The sequence below is a fragment of the Strigops habroptila genome, chromosome 12 (assembly GCF_004027225.2).
Source record: "Strigops habroptila isolate Jane chromosome 12, bStrHab1.2.pri, whole genome shotgun sequence".
Lineage (NCBI taxonomy): Eukaryota > Metazoa > Chordata > Aves > Psittaciformes > Psittacidae > Strigops > Strigops habroptila.
This window is the reverse complement of record NC_044288.2, coordinates 13,385,366-13,406,432: the sequence shown is the minus strand read 5'-3', so window position 1 is coordinate 13,406,432 and position 21,067 is coordinate 13,385,366. Positions and strand designations below refer to the sequence as shown.

Sequence of the window (21,067 nt, the reverse complement as noted above, 5' to 3'; positions counted from 1 at the left end):
TGCCGGAGTTCCAACCAGCAAAACCCCCTCCTGCAGGGATTTCTCCAAGCCCTCTCCTCTGATTTACAAGCACCATGGACCCCCAGCAGCCAGCGAGGTGCTGCTGCGGGAGAGGACTTTCAGCTGTGAGAGCAGAGAGGCAGTAAACTTCAGGAGAGGTCTTTCTCCTGTTGCAACAGGTAAGGCACGCTGCTCGCTGGTGTGGGAAGTTGAAATGACTCAGGGAGCAGTCTGTACAGCGTGGATGGAGGAAGGCATGGAGGATGCAGAGATTTAGTCATGAAACTGCTTTTGCATGTGAGTAACTTTTGCTGGAAACAGACTTATCCTAAAGATACAGGTTTGGGATGCAAAGGGAGAGCCTTTCATCTCTTTCTCCCTTCTGGGAGGTTATAGAAGGAGACAGGAAAAGCTGCATCTGTATTTGCACAGAGTCTGCATCTGATATTAGCTGGGAAACTTTATCATGCTGCAGCCAGTTTGCACTACCTGGAGCAGGTGGGCTCCAGGTAGCAAAGGCAAAATCCACACTGTTGGGCAGGGAAGGAGGGGCTGAACAGAGACATGCTCCAGGTGTCTGAACAGGGCAGGATTTCTGCAGGGATCATGCTTGTGCTGGAGTCGATGGATGTGCTGCTGCAGGAGCAGTGATGGCGTCTGGCTGTAGGCTTGGTTGTTGGTACAACCTCACTAACTGAGGTGAGGCGGTGCCGCTCCAAGCTTTGTCTTCGTGTTCCCCATTAATCCATTTGAGGATCCCTGAGTATAGTCAAGGTGCTGGTATTTCCCCAGCCCTGCATCCCTGCATTCCCAGGCAAGAGCTCCTTGTCTGCCTTGGTCCCGCTCCTCAACAGGCAACAGAGCCGGGGAGCTGAAGCAAGAACCACCGTCCTTGCTCCACACAGGAGCATGTATGTGAATGTGTGTGTATTTGCATCAGTGCAGCTTTGTTCACTATCAGGTGCCTAATGGCAAAATGAGATCCCAGAGTAAATCCCATCCCAGTTCACGGAGTGCAGGAATTATCTCCTGTGTGCGTGTGCGGCAATGAGAGAAGAGGTGAAAATACAGGGAGGGAGGCCTGGGCACTTGGAGCAAATGGGACGCTTCCAAACAGCAGTTATCAGCTAATCAGCCTCCCAGGGGAATTAAAGGCAGACTTGGTGGAGTGCAGCACTCCAGAGGGGCAAAGATCAGCTGTCATACAACAGGGGTTTAACTCTTAAAAATAACTGGTGCTCATTTGGGTTTGCTGCTGCGAAGGGCTGAGAGTTACCAGGACTCATGGAAGCTTGGTCTGTGCAGTGGACAGAGCTGGGCAGGCTTTGCTGGGGCAAGCAGGGCTGTGCCAACGGGCTCCTGCTTTGCCCAGGGTGTCCCAGATGCAGGCAGGAGGGCACAGAGCCTACTGCATCCTTTGCTCCGGCGCTCAGAGGGGCAAAGAGCGGGCATGGGATGTATAGGGAGTTGCCATGGCTCTCCAGGCTGTGAGCTAGAGAGACCTGGGAGGTTATCGGAGCCTCGGGACGGAAAGCAAACAGTCTGTATCGGGCTCCTGAGGAAGGCTGGGCTGTCTCGGTATTTGGGGAGGTAAAAATCACCGCGCTTGGTATTGTGCACCCTTATCATCGCCTAATGCTCAGCGCACCTCGCCTTATCGGAACAGTTCAGGGACATCCGCCTGTCTGATAAGCAGTTGGGGTTCCTGAGGGTCTGAGCAGGCAAGAGGTTTCTAACCCAGCCAGGGACTTCAGTCTCTCTGCTTCTCTCCATGCTCATGTTGTACCCTAACGTGCTCTGTAACATAGCAAAAGTGAGCTGAACCGCCCTGTGTGCGGAGGGATCCGCTCCTCTCCTGAGCCTTTCCCATAGCTACAGCTTGCAGCACGAATGCATTTCAAATACTAACACTCAGAAACCAGTGCATCTCCCAGCCCTGCAAACAAACAAGCACCAGTCATGTACGAAGGGAGAGTTCAAAGGAGGCGTAACACCTGGAATCAAACATCTGTTAGAAACTAATGCATTTTGCATCCTACGCTCCTGCCAACTGCTCCAAGGCAAGTCCTAGAGGATCGTTCCAGCTACCTCCATGCTACAGAAATGGCATTCCCTGTTCCGTGCACCTCGCTTTGTGTTTTTGCCACGTGTGGAGTACGTGAGTGCAGCTGCACCTCGAGCAGTAGTGGGCTTTCTTCTCTATCATGCACAAGCATAATAGAGAAGCCCTTTTTTTTACCTTTTAAACTGGGTTGGCAACACCGATGCTCCATTGTCTATTAGCAAGCTGATGTGCTGAGCAAGCAATTTTTTCCTCTCAACCACACTTTTTCCTTGGCAATGGGGCAGGTACTGGTTTATTAGCAAAGAAACTTTCCTAATTCTTGGAAGAAGGAGCTCCAGGGAGGGGCAGGCTGTGAGGGCTGTTAGGAAGGTTTGTAGCTCAGAAATGAACAAGCAGCAGGTTTGAAACAAACCAAAGGAAGTTTGTTTTTTTCTTTTCCACAGAGAGGGCATAATTAAATTCTGGAACACATTGCCACAGGATATTGCAGAGGCCAAAAGTGTACTTGGCTTCAAACAAGATTTCGATCCGCTTGGGATGGATAGCTCCAGTGGAGGTGTTAAACGCAACAGCCCAAGCAACAACCACCATGTACTTCCAGTGATGCTGGAGAGTGGGAGAAGGAGCACGTTACACGTGCCTTGTTTCTTATGCTCCTCCTAAGCAATCAGAACTGGACATTTTGGGAGAGAGAGTATAGAGAATTGGCCAAGTGTGGCTATTTTGATGTATATTGTGGGACTATTTTGGACTGAGCAGGTTGCATCTTGGATAGATGCTGTGACTCAGGCAGCCCGGGATACGCTGGTAATGCCGTGAATAGATGCTCCATATGGCTCAGGTTGACAGGGACATTGTGTGCCCAGCCTGGTATTTGGTTGTCTCAGGGGATGCAAGCAGCATCCATGCACCACTGCCTGCTCCACAGAGGTGTTGCAATGGTGAGGGCTTTCAGAAATGTGTTTCCAGCAGTCCGGAGTGGGAGGTAGCACCTTGTGCTGGGAGTATAACAAGAGCTGACAAGGACACGCTGTGGCAGAGACCAGCCTGGGCAAACATGCCTGTCTCGGGAGTTAATCTTTTCTCCGATGAAGCCTTGAGCTCCCCAGACCACGGGCTGGCTTTGCATTAGCTGTGGGTACAGCAAAAGGTGGGCTGCTGCAGGCAGGTTTCCCAAGGGCAGGCAGGTTTGGGAGCTGAAGGTTTTCTATCAGCTTGCAGGTATCCCTTTGCTATAGGGGATTTCTGCAGCACAGATACTGGCATCCCAGCCAGCCATCCTTTTACAAGGGAGGATCATGCCCTGAGCATCTCATTCATTCTCTGTCCTCTGTGTCCTCACGCTGCCTCTGAACACAGGAGACGGATGGGAAGGAGCAGCACAAGGCAGACAGATGGCAACAGAGTGAAGGAGGCTGCAGGCAGAGCGGAAAGCTGCTCTCCGTGCTCACCTTCAGGCACCAGAAGGGAAAGACCAGCAGGGTACTGGGCATGGGAATGAGAAGATCTTCGTACCAGTGCAGGGACAGGTCTGTGGGTGAATGAGGATCAGCTGGCAGGAGAGAAAAAGGTGAGGGAGGAGGCACAGTGGCCAGGGCTGTGCTGCAGGGCAGAGAAGTGGACTGGTCCATGTCCTGCTGAGTGCCGGGGCTCCTCGCCTGCAGCCAGCGGGGCACGTGGGCCCTCATCCAGCTCTTCATGCCAAGATGCTCTTGGACTCTTTCCCAACATGACTGATCATAGGATAACATGTGTCTTACATGGAAGCACGGAGGGAGCGAGTGAGTGGCTGTGTGGTACTTAGTTGCCGGCTGGGGTTAAACCACAACATCCTCACAGGGAAGCACAGAAAGGGCATCAGAGGACTAGCAGCACTCAGGTGATGCAGCCAGTGTCCTCATTGCAAACATCCAGGTTGAGTTAAGGTGTGGATGAAGACTCATGGGGTCAAACAGCTCAGAGTTAGAGCCCCTTCGAACACTGGGCAGAGCTGCTCCCCTCTGCAGGCTGGGGTGGGAGCTGAGCCCAGCCTGAGTTCACAGCTCTGGTGGGTCAGATGGGAGTTTTCTGGGATCCCAGAAAAGATCTTGCAGGCTTTGCAGCACCTAAATAAACAGCTGTTTTGTGAGCAGCAGAATTCATGAAGCTTGGTTGCCTGGGGCACTCTCTCTTGTGTGGATTCTCTGATGTCTAATAATCGGGTTGGGCTCACATTAGAGCCTTTTCTTCCAGCTGGGAGTCCTAATTTGGATTTCTCTCCTCTCTCCTGATGCTTTTCACAAGCTTGTGCAAACCTAACTCCTTTCAAGTCTTTACCTATCCGGTTAAATTTGGCTGAAACTGGCCAGTGGATCCAAAACGTAGCAGGGAGGACTGATAATGTGGTCCCACACACCAGCTTCCCTCAGCAGTCTGCAGACAGGGCAGTGATTATCAACGCAAGATAATTTACATCGCAAGCATGAGGAAAATGAGAAAGGCTCAGTATGAGTTTTGGCAGGAGAAAGCAATCAGGATCCCTTGTGGGCTCTCACAAGCTGTGCTGATGGTCACGGCATACCTGCTGGGCCAGCTAGTTTGCAGTGACCGAGGTATGTGGCCTTTGGCACTAACAGCTTCCACGGGACCTGAATCCCAGGGAGAGAAGCGCACAGTCCCAGCAGCAGCAGTGTTGGGACATGCTCACATGAGTACCTGTGAAGCAGGCTCTTGTGCCAACATGTTTGGGGTCCTGCACCACGGTGCACAGCACCAAGAAGCCACAGGGCCCCTTTGATCCTGCCTTGTGAGCAGCTCCCACCGAGCCTCCTTCCCACCAGCACTTCCCATCTCCAGCCCCAAGGGCTGTTTCTTTCAACAGGGAGCAGGTATCCAATTCCCATCAGAGCCACCAGTGGGATCTGATGTTTTCTCCCTGTCTTCTGGTTGTTCTACCTGCTGTGCTTGGCCAAGGAGATAGTCACCACCCCCCAACACCTCCCTGGTTATCTGTGCAATGCAGCTTCTGGACCACAGGCAGGATTTACCCCCCTGCTGCTGGTAACTGGGGAGGGCAGGAAGTTATCAGTGAGGAGGGAAAAACAGCTGATCTTTCTGGGGGAGAGCAGAGGAAGGGGATTAGGAATAATGCATACGGATGCTTCCCCCTGCCCTTGGCATAAGCAAGTCAACCTCCCTGTCACACTTTCTCTGTGACAGGAGCCAGCAGCAAGGCAGTGGGGACTGCATTCACCCCCCAGGCCTCCTCCTGTAACCCCAGACCCCTACTGAGAGCTGAATGATTAACTCTTGCTCTAGAATGATGTTGCAATGCCAAGGCAGATAAAGATCACTGACCCTTCTAACTCTACGGGGATTCAAGCCTGTTCAAGTTCTCCTGTGCCTAACAGACGAGCTCCAGAATGCTTACAACAATGACAGAGAAACCTCAGCTATGTGACATATCTGAGCCAGGCTTAGGTGTTGGCAGCAGTACAAAATCAGGCTCAGCCTGGGTTTGTCAGAGCATTGGACAGAAATGCACATCACGGGTGGAAAGGTGACAAGAGAAAGCCTTCGGCTTCATGGACAAGGTGATGCCTTGCTCATGGACAGAGGATGGCTTGGAGGTACAGACACATAGTGCCTGCTTGCTCTGGTGGAGGGGCAAGGCAGGGAAGCAGGTAGAGCAGCTGAAGGAGGCCGCAGTAGGATGTCATGGAGGAACGTGCATTTAGAGCCAGTCTGAATCTGAGCATCCAGCTTGTGAACAACTGGCACGGTGACAAAGGTGGCAAAAGCATTCAGCTCTATGGGGGAAGGATGAGTTGGACATCAAAATAACTAAACATTTCCCAGTGCTCTTCCCATGAGGAAGACCATCCCGCTCTCTCCTCTCCTGCTCAACTAACTCACATCTGGCACATCTGCCTTCACCTCTCCATGTACAGTGTCCCACCACACTCCCGCTGTCATCCCCAAACAGTGTTCCCAGCAGGACTCCTCACAGGTCCACTGGCTGTAGCAGACTAGACCCAGGGAAAGCAGCACTGTCTCAGAACAAAGCATTTTTTACCAACGCCTGCAGCAATGCGGCCTGACCAGAGAAAAAGGGTGTCCCAGCACCGTGCCAGGTCCAGATTGCCCTACACAAGTCCATGACCCACAGGCTTCCCCCAGACTCCTTCAAGAGAGTCTCTATTCCTCCAACACCCCTTAGATGCTGCCGGTCAAAGCTCCCCTGGGTACCCAAACTCCTTAAGGATAAAGCTGCTCAGCTGGCGCATGATGGGAGAAGCATCTCAGTGGTTCTCATAGGATGTATCCATTCTGCTCATGGACATGTATGTGATTCCCCTGCCATGCTGAGCAGCCCAAGCAAGAGTCACTGCTCCACTCGCCACCATGACACCATGACCATGGAAAGCCATGGGATTAATGGAATTTAATCCCATGAGCAGCTTCTCTGCAGCTAAGAAGCCCCTGGTAGAGCCCACCCCACCAGTGCGCAGACACTTTACCACCAGGAATGGAGCTGAACCATGAAATCATTCCTCCACATGGTCCAGGCACTGCCCGTGGGCCACTCACTGCATGACAGCAACAGCGTTTCCCAGGTCACTCCAAGCAAGAGCAGACCTTGGTCGTAAAAGGCACGTGCACCAGGTTTTAAGCCATCAGCCACCTTGCTCCAAGCTGTCCAGCAATCTGGAAACAGTTTCCAAAGGTCTGTCCAAGCCATTTGGAGATGGGAAAGTCAAGATGGGGAAAGAACAGCCCAACTGCGCCCTGGTGGAATCTGCAAGTCCAGCAAAAAGGTGTGCTCACGCTAACACAGCCCCCAAGCAGGCTGGTGCAAAACACAGTTCTGCAAACACCAGCCCTAAGAAAGCCATCCACAGGCACTGGAAAACTCTGAGACATTGAGGAAGGAAATGTTATAACTTCAGGGGCTCTTCTCATTAGTTTTCTGGCTTTCTGAGCTACCTCCAGGATGTGTTTCTTCTGTTTTGCTGCAAAACCAAGCAGAGACTGCACAACTGAGGGCAGGAGCAGGATCTCTGAGGACATTGCTAGCTGCTAACCTGGATTCAGCATCCCATTCAAAGAAACACTGACGAGATCACGGGCATAGCTCTGTGCCATGGCTTGGGAAGGGATGATAGAGAGGTGGACAAGCATCAACCAAGCAGCCCAGCCTCCACGCAGGCTGTACATGAGTTATTTCAGTGCTGGGAATCAAAACATCTCACAGACATGGCTCAACACCTGTACAAGGAGTGTACTTTTTAATCTGTGATTTTCCAACATTAGAAACCCAGGGAATGCTTCCTGGTTGTTCCTATTTGGCAGGCAACTGTAGGGATACTGCCCCAACTGCAGGTGAACCACTTCTGCTCAACCACCACCTAAGCCAGGAGATGAGAGAGTCCCAACTCCTGTTAACTTTCCCAAAGCCTTATACCCACCATCTTACACGATTTACTTCCTTTGCTCTCTGTTTCTGTTCCTCAATGACCATTGAAATTCAGACCTACCTTTAAACTTCCCTGTCGTTGATTATTCCACTAACCAAGTGCACCTCCATTCTCCTCCCCAGCTTCTAGTGTTTGTAGCCTCTAACAAAGACATTGATGTGTTTGGGGATGGTTTTGATCAGTACCTGTCCTGGGGGGGGAACTGTTTCCTGTAGTGAAGAAAAAAAGGGAGAAAGAAGGGGAGGGAGGAGCAAGAGAGAAAGAAAGAGGAAGAAAGAGAGTTTGGGATGTGCGCTGATGAAAGAGCAATAAGGGAAGAGTTGTCCTTATTTTCCCATGAAAATGATTATTTTTCTCTCATCTTCAGATCTCAGAACTTTGGGCTAAACTCCCACCACGGCTAGCGAGGGGAATGCTGCTCTTGGTGCACTCAGCACTCACTTTGTTTTGTGTTTTGGGTTTTTACTGCTTTTAAACGCTCTTCTTGAAGGGAATCAAAAGGTGGGGCTGGGGCCACACCTGCTTCCTGGCAGGCTGCAGCTCTTTTCTACCATATTAGTGACACACACAACAGCCTGCACATCACAAGAGACCTGCAGGAGGACCCTCCAGAGGACCCTTCCCTCTGGCCATGCCTCAATACACGTCCCAAGAGGCTGGAGTAGGTGCCCTGCACCGATCCCCTCAAATCCCCCATCTCCACCACCTCCCCACGCACACACTTTGAACCTCAATGCTATGTTTGTTCCTTCATTTCAAACTAACAGATTTGGGCATGTCTTTGACAGAGGATCATAATTTGGATGTTAAATTTAGATGCGCGCTTAGGCTCTGATTGGAGATACACCGAGTGTTTACTCTCTTTGCGGGGAGTTTGCATCTACAGGGCTGAAAGTGAAGCCCCTCAAGGCTCTCTGATCCTCACCGGGTGATTAGGAGACGAGGCTGAATCACCACATAATGATGCCCTGGTATTTCCCTCAGTCGGGAGCGTGCCTTACCTTTCCCACTCCATCCCACCGATGGCCTTTCTCCAACACATCTGGCAGCCCTGAACTGAAGGGTATGGCCCTTGCCATGGGTCTCATGGGTCACACATTAATTACTCTCAGCACAAGGACATGGGGTAGCACAGCTCAGAAAACCAAGCGAAATGTTTCTCTTAACCTACATGAATAATCCATCAAATGCAGTTGGTTTCACTCAGTTTCAACACGGAGATCCTTGAACTCCATTGCAAGGACCCTTGAGCTTGGCAGCATTGCCCCTCCTTGGCAGCCACCTACATCTGGGATTTTAAGGGCTAGTAAATTGGTTTTATGCCGATTTCATGTTATACACAGCTTGACAAGAGTCATAGAAACCCGCCTCGTCTCTACTGGTTCGTTACTGTCACTTTCTGGGGCAGTTCCAATGGGGCTTTCCCTGGAGCTAAGCCAAGGCAGTAGTTAAGCAGATTTCCCCCCTGTTCAGAGCACTGTGCCCAATTTTCCTGTTGAGCTTCACTAAGGCCTTTGGAAATGTCCCAGTCCCACTTCTGGATGGTTTTGCATTGTGAATGATCCCAGAAGCAGGAGACAGAGTAGAGGCTGCACAGTTATCTCCTGGGAGATCTATTACTTTTACCTTTACATTAAAGCCATGCTGGAGAAAGAGAAACAAGACATCCAGTGTGTCATTGTTTCCCAGTGCAACCTACTAAAGAAGAAACTCCACGCTACAAGCAGTAGGTGATGGTTTCCAGTCCTGGGGTGGGAAGCTGCAAGCTCTCCTCAGGACACTCAACTAGAATAGGCCAACTTTTGAAGGGCACTAGTGTCAACAACCCTCTCCATCTCATTCTTTTACCAAAGAATAGAATAAGAGAGAACAAACATGGGCTTGTGTGGAACTGCTCAAACAGTGGTAGGATTTCCCAGTAATATTGATATAGAAATTGTCCAAGCAAATGCACATGCAGTAATAAAGGTGACTAAATAACACAATTCAAAGCATAGGCAGTTTCTGTCAGGGGACACAACAGTCTCTCTTTGCTAGTACTGGGGCTTTGGGCATGGGTCCTGCCACAGAGAGAAACTATTAGACTGTAAAAGCTGACAGTGATGCCTTCTAGAAAATTCTTCCTAAGTTTTGACTGCGCCTTTCAAAGTTTCAGATCATTTCCAGAGGAAATGAGGCTTCTGCCCCATGAGCATAGTTACTCTCCATCCCTCATAATAACTGCTGAAGCCATTGATTGTTTTCAGCCCAGCTTGTAATTGAGAGCAAAGGTCTCAGAAATATGAAGTCATGACAGGGTTTGCAAAGTAATTAGCTGGACAGAGGAGTAAAGCTCTGCTAATGCCCCCACAGAGGGAAAACCAGCAATGTGAGTAAAGCCTTTCTTAGATGTCAGGAAATCTACAGGCAAGAGTGAGGTTAAGGACATTCCAGGAGAGATTCAGAAGAAGGTTTGCATCTTGTTAAATGCCAGAAAACCTACTCCTTGCTCAAGGTTATCCTCCCATATTGAACTGCTGGTGCCCAAGAAGGTATGTGCTCTAGCTCCAGCTTTTCTTGTGGTTGTGAAGTTCATAACGTCTCTGCCTTGTGGCTTCTCTGATGTCTTATAAGAGATGAGTTCACATTGCCATTTCAGTACAATTCAATTAAAAAGTCAATTAGCCCAGACACAAAGCGATCGGCTTCATTAATTCTGCTGTTATGGAACAGCACTGTTTTTTGTTGCTGTTTTATTCTGCTGTCTTATTCTACTCTAAATTGTATGTGACTTTTCCTGCTCCACAGTCCTAGCAGACACACGCGCACGCAGCACGCATACATCTTCTTTCCAGGTTCAGCAGTTGAAAATGTTGGAAGGGAGCAGCTCTAGGCAAGTCCCTACATGCTGCAGAACTCCTAAGCGCTGTTAAGTAACAAGCAGAGCTTTTAAGAACATGGTTTTCAACTTCTCAGAAGGAACCACATGCCTTTCTGGATCACCTAGCCCTGTCCTCCAAGATTTTCTTTCATTTGCTGTGAATTGAGACTATGTTGTATTTCCTAGAAGTGAAATGATGTCATAAAAAAGCATGAGTCTGAATTTTACTAAGTCGAAATTGTGTTGACTTCTCTACAAATTCTGGTAGTTTCACTTCAGCTTCTGACCATTTGTTTCTAAAAGTAATGACCACAACAAGGAGATTGCAGGATGGTTGGTATCTATGCACCAAGAGAAAAAGGATTTGCAGGAAGAATGAAATGTATTTATTGCTAATTAGACATCTCAGTGAGAGAACATGACACATATTGTTAGATAGACTCCAACAATTTGTCCCTAACATTCAACTTGACTTATAAATTGAACTAGTTCTGGCTTTTAAAGAGATGAGTCTTGAAAAAGTGTCTGGAAAAACGAGTCTTCCCTGTTTCAATTAGGAATGTGCCAAGTGACTGGCAGGTACTTGATATATAATTTAAATTCAAAAGAGGAAGAAACAGTTCTAGATAAAAATCTCCCGGGATATCTAGGGGGAATATATGCACCTATATTTAGCTTATCCCTGGTTTCAACCCCTAAATGCACACATAGCAGCACACACTTCACTTTTTAAAAGAACAGGCCTTGATCCTTTAACAAGCTCTTCAGAGCTCACTAATAAAGTTACATCCTTGTTAACCACATATGTGCTCCCCAGTTCCTTCTTTGATACACCTTGTTCAGAGAGATAAATCATGGAGCCACAGATGTTCAGGAGTTGTCAGAGAAGGAAGTTGATGGCAGGTGGTCATGGATGGCAGATCCTCTGCAGGAATCCTGACCCTGGGGCTTTCCATGAGAAGGGAGGAACCGGAGAGATTACTCAATGGCTGAGGGTGACATGGTCAAAATGTCTTGCTAGAAATGTGCTCTTCAAGCACAGAGGAGGCAGCCAGGGTCAGACCTGTGAATTAGAAGAATTCACAGTAACTGGGATACAACTTGACTAGAACCTGAGCTAAAGCTGTCAAAAAGGCCACATTGTAGTGCTGGCCATTCAGAAGGAATTTGTAGAATGTAGGAGGGCATCTCTGCTGAGAAAGGACTATAGATTGCTGTAGCAGGGAGAGAGGAAAGGGAAAACAAGCCTTGGGGAGTGACATCAAATCACAGTTTGTACACTGAGTCTTGAAAATCTTTGCAAGAACTTGTGTGGAGAGAGATGTTAAGATGAAGAAGGGAGGATGGAGAAACAAAACAGATGTGAGGTTTGGACTGGGAGTGGAGAGTTCAGATATGCTGTTTGACTAAGGAAAATGCAGAATGAAAGGAAAGAGAGATCATTCGTTAGCCTGATAGGAGCATTTTGCATGGCTCTTCACATTTTGCTCTCTACAAGGGTAAAAACTGAATGAGAAAAAGTGAGTGGATCTGAGCCAGCATGGAGATTTGGGGGGACAGGTCTCTCACTGTGACAGAGGGAAGAAGAGCTGAGCTAACAACTGCATCAGCAAAGGTCAGGGTAGAGAGAGCCGGGAGGTGATGCTCAGCTCATGGGAACTTTTTGTCTAATACACTGGCCTTCATAAAAACTACCAATGCTCTTCTTTTGTCATCTGCAGGACCCAAGGAGACACCACACCATGGAAGTCACTACCAGGAGGTACTTCCTGAGTTTTGCTGTTTTCCTGATGCAGTGTGTGGTCCACAAGGCGAGCTGTGAGAAGGGCAACACTTCCCCTCTGCACTTCACCCACTTCTTCTACAATGCCACCATCTACGAGAATTCAGCCCCCAAGACCTATGTGGAGAGCTACGTCAAAATGGGTATTTACAAGACAGACCCTGAATGGGACATCAGATACAGAATAGCCTCCGGAGACAGCACTGGTCTCTTTAAAACAGAAGAGCATGTGATTGGGGATTTCTGCTTCTTGAGAATAAGAACCAGGAGCAGCAACACAGCACTTTTAAACCGGGAGGTCAAAGACAGTTATATGTTAATAATCAAGGCCTCAGAGAGCACCTTTGCTTATGAAGCCTGGGCCAAAGTCTTGATCCACATTCTGGACAGAAATGACTTGAAACCTCTCTTTTCACCCCCCTCCTACAAAGTGTCTATTAGAGAAGATACTCCTCTGAAAACGGTGGTCAGCACACTCAGTGCCACTGATGCTGATGCTGGCCAGAATGCTGAGTTTTACTATGCCCTCAACACCAAGTCTGACCTATTCACCATCCACCCCACCACAGGAGCAGTTATCACCACGGGTAGGCTGAACAGCACCCATCGAGGCAGGCACCACCTGCAGGTTTTGGCTGTGGACAGAATGAGAAAGATCACGGAGGGAAATGGCTTTGGGAACCTGGCTAGTCTCATGATCCAAGTGGAACCATCTGCCAGGAAACCCCCCTCTATCTCCTCGGTGAAGGTGACACCACCTGACTCAGCAGAAGACTTTGTCTATGCAACTCTGTCTGTAGAAAGTGGCGACTCAGAAGCAGGGGTAGATTCAGTTGACTTTGTGGATGGAGATCCAGGAAGACATTTCAAAGCCATCAAATCCTACTTTGGGAGCACTGAGTTCATGATTGTGTCAACCAAAGAGATCAACTGGCTACTTTACCCATTTGGTTTCAACCTCAGTCTGCAAGCCAAGGACAAGAGCAAACCACCACTGTTCTCTCCTGTTAAAGTTATCCATATACCTCCCTCCAAGTATGTCTTTGCCAGGTTTGAGAAAGAAGTGTACAGAGTCCAGCTCAGTGAATTTTCCCCAACTGGAAGCCAAGTTGTTATGGTGAAGATCACACCAGCCTTCCCAAATCTTAAATATATTTTGAGACCTAATCCTGACAGCACAAGCTTTAAAATCAATCCTCACACTGGACTGATAACTACAGTCAGGCCAATGGACTTCCATGAGCAGTCTCATTTTGAACTTGAAGTTACAACCATTAACAGTCACGCATCCACGACTGTTGAAATTGACATCACTGACTGCAACAATCATGCTCCAAGTTTTAGTCAGTCTTCGTACCGTGGGGCCTTTGATGAAAATGTTCCTCCTGGTACCAGTGTCTTAACAGTAAGGGCTACAGATGAAGATGAAGGAGACAATGGCTTTGTCACTTACACCATAGCCAATCAGAAATCAGTTCCCTTTGTCATTGACCCCTATTCTGGCATCATTTCCACCTCCAAGTCAATGGACTATGAGTTGATGCAGAGATGGTATCATCTGCGAGTGTGGGCATCAGATTGGGGCTCACCCTTCCGCCATGAAACAGAGGTGTATGTCTCCCTCATGCTGAGCAATGTCAATGACAATGCTCCAGTGTTTGAGAAGGCAAGCTGCAGTGGTACCATCCCACGGGACTTTCCTATTGGGAACCCTGTGGCCACAGTCTCTGCGATCGACAGTGATGAGCTGAAGCATATCAAATACGAAATCAAGTCTGGCAATGAGTTACGACATTTTGAACTGAATCCCATCTCTGGAGTAATATCCCTTAGAATATCTCTGCGAGATCTTCCTTCTGAACAGCCACTTTTCTACTCTTTGAAAATCACTGCAACAGATGGCGAGAACTACGCTTTGCCAACATCTGTAAATATCACTGTGGTCAACCAAGGTCTCCCTGTCAAAATGCAGTGTGAGGAAACAGGAGTCTTGAAACAGCTGACAGAAACTATCATACACTCCATTGAGTCTCAATCTCAAGGCCATGGGCAGGATGATGAAACATCTCTGAACTTGCACCTTATAAACCATAACGCTCCAAAGTTTGATGACAGCTTTCCACGATCTATTGATGTCATAGAGACTGTTCCCATCAACTCAACCATTGCTGACCTTTCAGCTACTGATCCTGATACTGGTTTTAATGGTAAACTGGTCTATGTAATCTCAGATGGAAATGATGACAGTTGCTTTACCATTGACCTGGAACTGGGTCTCCTTCAAATCCTTTCTCCTCTAGATCATGAACGAACCAGCTTCTACATTCTTAACATTACTGTGTACGACCTTGGCACACCACAAAAATCATCTTGGAAACTTTTGGCTGTGAATGTGTTGGATACCAATGATAACACTCCTAAATTCCCACAAGGTGCCTACTGGGTGGCAATACCAGAACATGTAGCAACAGGGACAACAATAGCTCAACTGAAAGCAGAAGATGCTGATACAGATGACAATGGGAGAGTAAAATATTCTCTCCTAACCCCCACTGATAAGTTTGCCATTAACAGTGTCACTGGGGAAGTGACAGTTATAGGTGCCCTGGATAGAGAATTGTGGCCTTGCTACATGCTGAAAATAGAAGCCAGGGACCAGCCCAAGACAGGCTACGAGCTGTTCTCTGTTACGGATCTCACTGTGACTCTGGAGGATGTAAATGACAACACCCCGCAGTGCCTCCCAGCCCTCAACAGTGTGAAGGTCCCAGAGGACCTGCCCGTGGGAACCATTCTCCTGTTTCTGGAGGCTTTTGACCCAGACGCTGGTTCTGGGGGCGAGGTGAGGTACAGCCTCATTAATGATGAGGAGATGATGTTTCATGTGGATAAGCTGACCGGGGCACTCCGGTTGGAGAAGGAGCTGGACTATGAGAAGAAGAACTCTTACAATCTAACCGTGCAGGTCAGTGATGGTGGAAAGCCCTTCTCTCGCTCTTCCCTCTGCCACCTGGAAGTGAACATCATTGATGTCAACGAGAATTTGCACCCACCACGCTTTGCCTCCTTTGTCTTCAAAGGCTGGGTGGAGGAGAACAGCCCTGAGGGCACATCAGTGATGATGGTCACAGCAAAAGATATCGATAAGGGGAAAGATGGAGAAGTTCAATATTTCCTTCGAGAGGGCACTGGCCTGTCCGTCTTCCGCATTGAAAAGGACACAGGTAATGACAGCTTAGTTTAATGGTGTACCTTAAAGGCTTAAACTACATACTGTGTTTGGCCTGACTTTTTGACCCAATAGGACAAAGTTCTATGCATTCAAATCTTTCTTGCTTGTGCAGGGATGTACAATGTGTACCCCTGTATATGGGGAGAGGCAAGCAGGGTTTGTCTCCTTAAAATAATGGAAGATCAGCATCTGTCCTCCCCCAAAATACCAAGGTCTTCCCTTTCACTTGTGTACCAAATGGCCCTCAGCACGAGCAAGCCCCATCTCTTCCACACAATCTCACAGCCATACAAGGTTGGTGCCAGAGTTTATACTTGCAACAAAGACCAGGAAACAGAACAAAGACACAGACTGATCTGGCATTAAGGACAAAGTGGTCTGAGTTCCCTAAATCTTTCTTAAATCACAAGCACTTTCTGTCATTCTTTTAGGCACCATCCGGACCATAGGACCACTCGACCGAGAAGGAACGTCTCACTACTGGCTGACAGTGCTAGCTCTGGACCTGGGAACAATTCCTCTGAGTTCTGTGACTGAAATTTATATTGAAGTCACCGATACCAATGACAACCCACCTCAGATGTCTAGACCTGTCTTCTATGCATCTGTGATGGAGAATTCCCCACCAAACACATCTGTCCTTCAACTTGATGCCTTAGATCCAGACTCTAGCTCAGAGGGAAAACTGACTTTTCACATCCTAACTGGAAATCCTCAAGGACTCTTCACCATTAACCTCATTACAGGTAAGACTGACCCAACTCAGCATCTGTTTTTGAGGTTTCCAAGTGCCCAGAGGATGTTACATATTCAATATGAACAGCCCACACAGCTGCCTTTGTCACACCTTCCTTCAGCAACAAAAGTCCCAGTCTCCAAATACACTGTCTGGAGAGGCTAAGGATTGAAACCCTCAACCTGAGAGCTGCTATTTGCAGCCAGATGGCTCTTAGAATGACACAAATGTGGTCCTTTCAAAGCCCTAAACAGAACCAAGCAGCCACTTTTAATATTCCCCCTTGTAAACAACTCCCCTGTTGCAGATCCTGAGCCAGGAAACACCCTTGTGTAGGAGACTATCTGTTCCCGAGACAGACCAAGCCAGGATTAATAAAAATGAATCCCACTGCATTTAAAGGTTCCACCCATTCTCCAGCACTATTAATGTAGTAAGTGTAGTAAGCCTCTTGTGCCATCTTCCTAGACTGTATCTTTCATCTGAGGATTAATTAGCAGATCTTTCAGAGCCATCAAAAACCCGCTGATGTTTTGTGTAAACAGCTTCCTCAAACTATCCTAGCAGAGCTGACATTGGGCCAGTCTGGCAAGGAAAGCTCTGCCAAGCCCTTCACGCCATCAGCTCCTTGGAGAAGAAGGAAGGGAGGGCACAGAGCCTGAGTATGGGAGAGGATTAATTGCATGACTTTGATCTCCTGCGAGTGATAAAAGCAGTTCACCTACTGCAGCGGGATAGAGGCCTGCTCTCAGATGAGAAAGGAGCTGGATGTATTGAAAAAGGCTAGTGCATTCTCGGTAATGTTACCTGTGGTGTGGTGGCTCTCTGGCAGTCCTCTACAGCTGGCTAGGAGGGGGATGTTTAGAAAGAAATCATTACTCTGAAACACTGACATCCTTCTGGTTGCAAGAGATTCACAGAGTGTCTCTACATGGCACCATACAGACACACCTGGAGACGTCAGCTAACTGTGACCAGTGCTACCCCCAGCTGTAGTGATCTACACTATCAGAAGCTTTTTAGCCAGGTCAGGGCATTGCTTTGCATACAACATTCCCACATAGTCCAAACAACTATGCACAGCTCAGCCCCATGGACAGCTTGTGCAAATGCAGGGTCCCATGGAGAGGTGCCTTCAGAGGCCCTATTTTAGAAGACCACTGCCTTGCCAATGGGATGTAGACCAGGAACAGCTATGAGGACACCAGTTAGCTCCCCCCATCTGCTGAGCTCCAGTTTGCACCCATGCACTCTACAGGAATTTCAGCCTTCTCTATGCTGCAGGCAGCAGGCAAAACTTTCACCCCAGCATGAGTGCAGCCCTACAAAGCCACGCTCCGAGGCTGTCCCGTTTTACTGTAAAATAAACAACACTGGCAAAATCTGAATGTTTGTTAATGAGACGCCTCACCTCTAAGCCAACCCTTTCATTCCCATTTTAGACAAAAACCAGCTCTCTCATGAGTCATCTCCTATCCATCTCTCTCTACAGCCAGGCAATTTGCATGTGAAGAGTGATAAGTTTGTCAGTCCCATGAGCTGATCTTATCTCTTGGACAGTTGCTGGAGGTCTCTTTAAACCCTCTGCTTGGAGGTTGTTTAAGGACCTGCTTCCAAGGCTGATGAAGAGTCAGTTATCCATTGTTTTACTTGCATGTCACCCAAAAGAATGAATAATTACCTGCAAATATTGGCATAAACTAAGCAGTTTATATCCTCATGCTTACAGTATCTAAAGAGAAGTAATCTGCTACTACTGCCAGAAAGAATATCACAGCTTATCTAGATTTCAGGGCTGTAGGCAGCTTATTGGAAACTCTGTGATATTTTCATTCTGCAGACAAGGGCATGCTAGTTGCTTCCTTAAGTAGAACAAAAATCTAATCTTTGGTGTCGGCCTGGTAGTGCAGCATTGGAAGATGAACTGCTGGTCTTTCAGTTCCCAGTCTTTCACATTAGTGCAGGGTTGTACTCAAAACAAGGTTATCCCAGTGCAGTGCAAACCAAATGACTTACATTTGAACAGAAGAGGGAAAACACTGTAAGTATCTGAGCACCACTGTGCTACTAGGTCACTGATCCTTTTCTGGATTTTTAGCTGGGATATGACCTTTGTTTATTAAACATGATAAATGTGTCTCTTCTTTCACTATCTAGAGGAAATGATCACAAAAAGACCCAGAAACATTTCAGTTCTTGAAATGCCAGAGATCCATATGATCCAGATTGCCAATACTCCTCCCACAGTCAATCCCAAACCCTATAACAGCAGAAGACTATGAGTAGGAAGAGTTGCTTATCTGTGATGAAGCTGAATCTCTGTCCCATTATTCAATGATAAAACTTGAGGTTTCAAGAGGAAACCACGGAGGCTGCTGCTCTTGGTCACACAAAGTGAGCAAAGGACAGGATAATCTGCATGTGTCAGGAGTTCCTCCAGCACTCGGATGAGAAGAGAGGCTCGTACATGCAGAGAAGACTGTGATCAAGACCTCTCCTCCTATCCCACACTGTGATCAATGGGCAAATAAGTCACACTGGCACTGAAATAAACCAGAGCACAGGAGGGCCAAAGGTCAGTCTGAGTCTTTCCTAGGCAGGGCACTCCTGGCAAAGGGAGAGGAGGAGGAAGCTTGTTCTGATCCTGTGCGCTAATAGGAATTAAGGTCCTGGTTTACTGTTAATAACAGGCAAGTCTACACCCAGAATAACCCCGCAGAATAGCCCTGGATAATTATTCAGGGCATAGTGCCACACTATTGCAAGTAACCTATTTCTGGTCCTGGAGCTGGCTTGTTCTGCATTTGAACCAGTATCTCACAACACATGGGTGGATTGGCCAGTGGAGACATAACCAGCAGGGCCCCTTGACTTCTCCTCCTGAAGCCTTGCAGGGAGGCACAAATGGCTGTGCTAACTGTCCTTCAGCAGGGCTTGGCTTCTCCGGCATCTCTGAACTACCACAGAAGGGCTCTAAGCTCTTCCAGCTCTCAGTTCCCTAAAGAGGGTGGAGAAAGAGAGGGAAAATAAATGAAAGGATAATAAGAACAGGGAATAAAACTGCGCAGTGAGATGAAAGCCTTCTGCCATCGGCGGTGGAATCTCTCCAGCCCTGCCTGGCAGCTGGTGCAGAGCAGTGTTTGTGGGAGACAGAGAGATAGGTAGATACATGGAGAGATGGGCAGATAGCAGGGTTTAGGGTATTCTTTCACTTGAAAGGTTTTCAGCTTCTTTTGCGAAGGGTTCGCAGTCCCTGATGTGAAGGGGGATTCCAATGGAGACAGGAGCGATAGGAATTGTCAGGCTGTGGCAGGAAGAGCCAGGATGAAGCCATTCATCCCACTGAAAGGCTGCTTGGAGAATCCTTTTACCTTGGACTATTCATCTCCAGCTCTTATCTAGTGCTTGTTCTTCTGGTGCTTCTCTGCTGTGTCAGTGTCCTTGGGCTTCCCCAGAATGCCTGTGGTTCCCTGCATTTCTCTGCGTGGAAGGACATCCAGGCACAGCCTGCTTTTTAGAGGTGGTTTCACTGCCGCTCCCCAACCACAGGCTCCAGCTGAGCATGGAGTACTGCAAAGCAGGGTCAGAACAAGAGGAAAGGTAGTAGGAGAAGAAAAGAGAAGGTGAAATGGAAGCAACAGTGAGACAACCTCTTTCCTTCTCAGGCTCTTGTGAAAGCCCTGATGCCTGCAAACCTGATTCTGGCTATTTTAACTATCCTAGATTTTCCTCCCTGCAGTGAGGGCAGGGGGCCAGCAACCTCCACCCCAGCCCTGCTCTTGCCAGCAGAAGTTATTATTATTTTTTTGTTCCCTGACAACAATGCACTGTTAATTTTGCTGCTCCTGTTCCAACACGACCAGCTTTCCTCTCTCCCCTTTCCAGGCAGCAAGCGGGAGGATTGCAGACAATCCTTTCCCATTGTTGTGTGTAGATAGGCTGCCAGAGCAGAGTTTGTGCCTGCCTGTATGCGAGCAACAGAAGGTTTCTGGACCTTCAGGTGAATGCAGAGCTTGGCTAATTGGCCAGGTACAATTAGGACCTTTGATGGTTTTGTTCAGTCTCTATAGGATTCAGCAGAAACCTTCAGGGCCATATACAAGAACACAAATAAAGGACACCCACTTGATCACAAGTCCCATGGGATGGGCTGGCTGGTGTTTCCCAGTGAGGCAGGGGCTGTACTGATAACTCACACACATGTACATGCACACACAAAACACACTAGTTAAAAACTAAACGTGGTCTTCCCAGATCCTTGTAAGGGGCAGCAGAAAGAACCAAGGAACTGTTTCCTTAGGCCATGAAAGCTAACGGCAGTTCCCCTTTAATAACAGTTTCCCATTCTAGCCCTCTGGCTTCACAGGGTGTATTTCCAAGCAGCAACAAATAGAAATGTGCATTAATTCCAGCTGGCTTCTCTCAAGCACCACGTTCGATCCCCATCTCCCCGTCTCGGGGTGCTCGGCTGCCGTGTGAACACTGCTGGCAGTTTGTGCATCTTGGCAGCCGTGCAGCACCAAGGCTCCGTATGGGAATTACAGTGATTAACCATTAACCACAAGAGCTTTCTGATCTCAAGGCAGAGCGGTAACTGGCTCTGGAGAGGGGAACTGGGAGCCGCGATTGGCCACAGGGGAAGGGACAGAGGGAGTTTGCCAGGGGTCAGGAGGAGAAGCCAACCCTTTGACTTGTGGCTCAGCAGATACGAAGTTAAACCCAGAAATGCCATCTGGTAAGGCTGCCAACTGGGATGTGGAATCTGTGATAGGGGGTAGAGGCAGCTCATACTCCCCAGGAGATCTGAGCATCTTCAGTGGTACAGACATTGAAGACAGTCATTAAGGTCCAGTTCACCTCCCTTCACCACAGTCCTTCTTCTCCAGCTCTAGAAAGCTCAGCTACAATCCTGTTTTCTTTCATTTTTTATCATTA

At 48.2% G+C, this 21,067-nt stretch overlaps 1 protein-coding gene across 1 annotated transcript in view; it reads left to right on the top strand.

The window, feature by feature from the left end:
• Positions 1 to 21,067, top strand: part of FAT2 (FAT atypical cadherin 2) — a 60,883-nt gene that overhangs the window by 3,855 nt on the left and 35,961 nt on the right. Inside the window, exons 2-4 of the mRNA XM_030504862.1 lie at positions 131 to 179; positions 12,103 to 15,388; positions 15,828 to 16,142. Of these exons, the coding sequence (XP_030360722.1) occupies positions 12,124 to 15,388; positions 15,828 to 16,142 (3,580 nt within the window). The 5' untranslated portion in view covers positions 131 to 179; positions 12,103 to 12,123. The remainder of the gene's footprint in view (positions 1 to 130; positions 180 to 12,102; positions 15,389 to 15,827; positions 16,143 to 21,067) is intronic.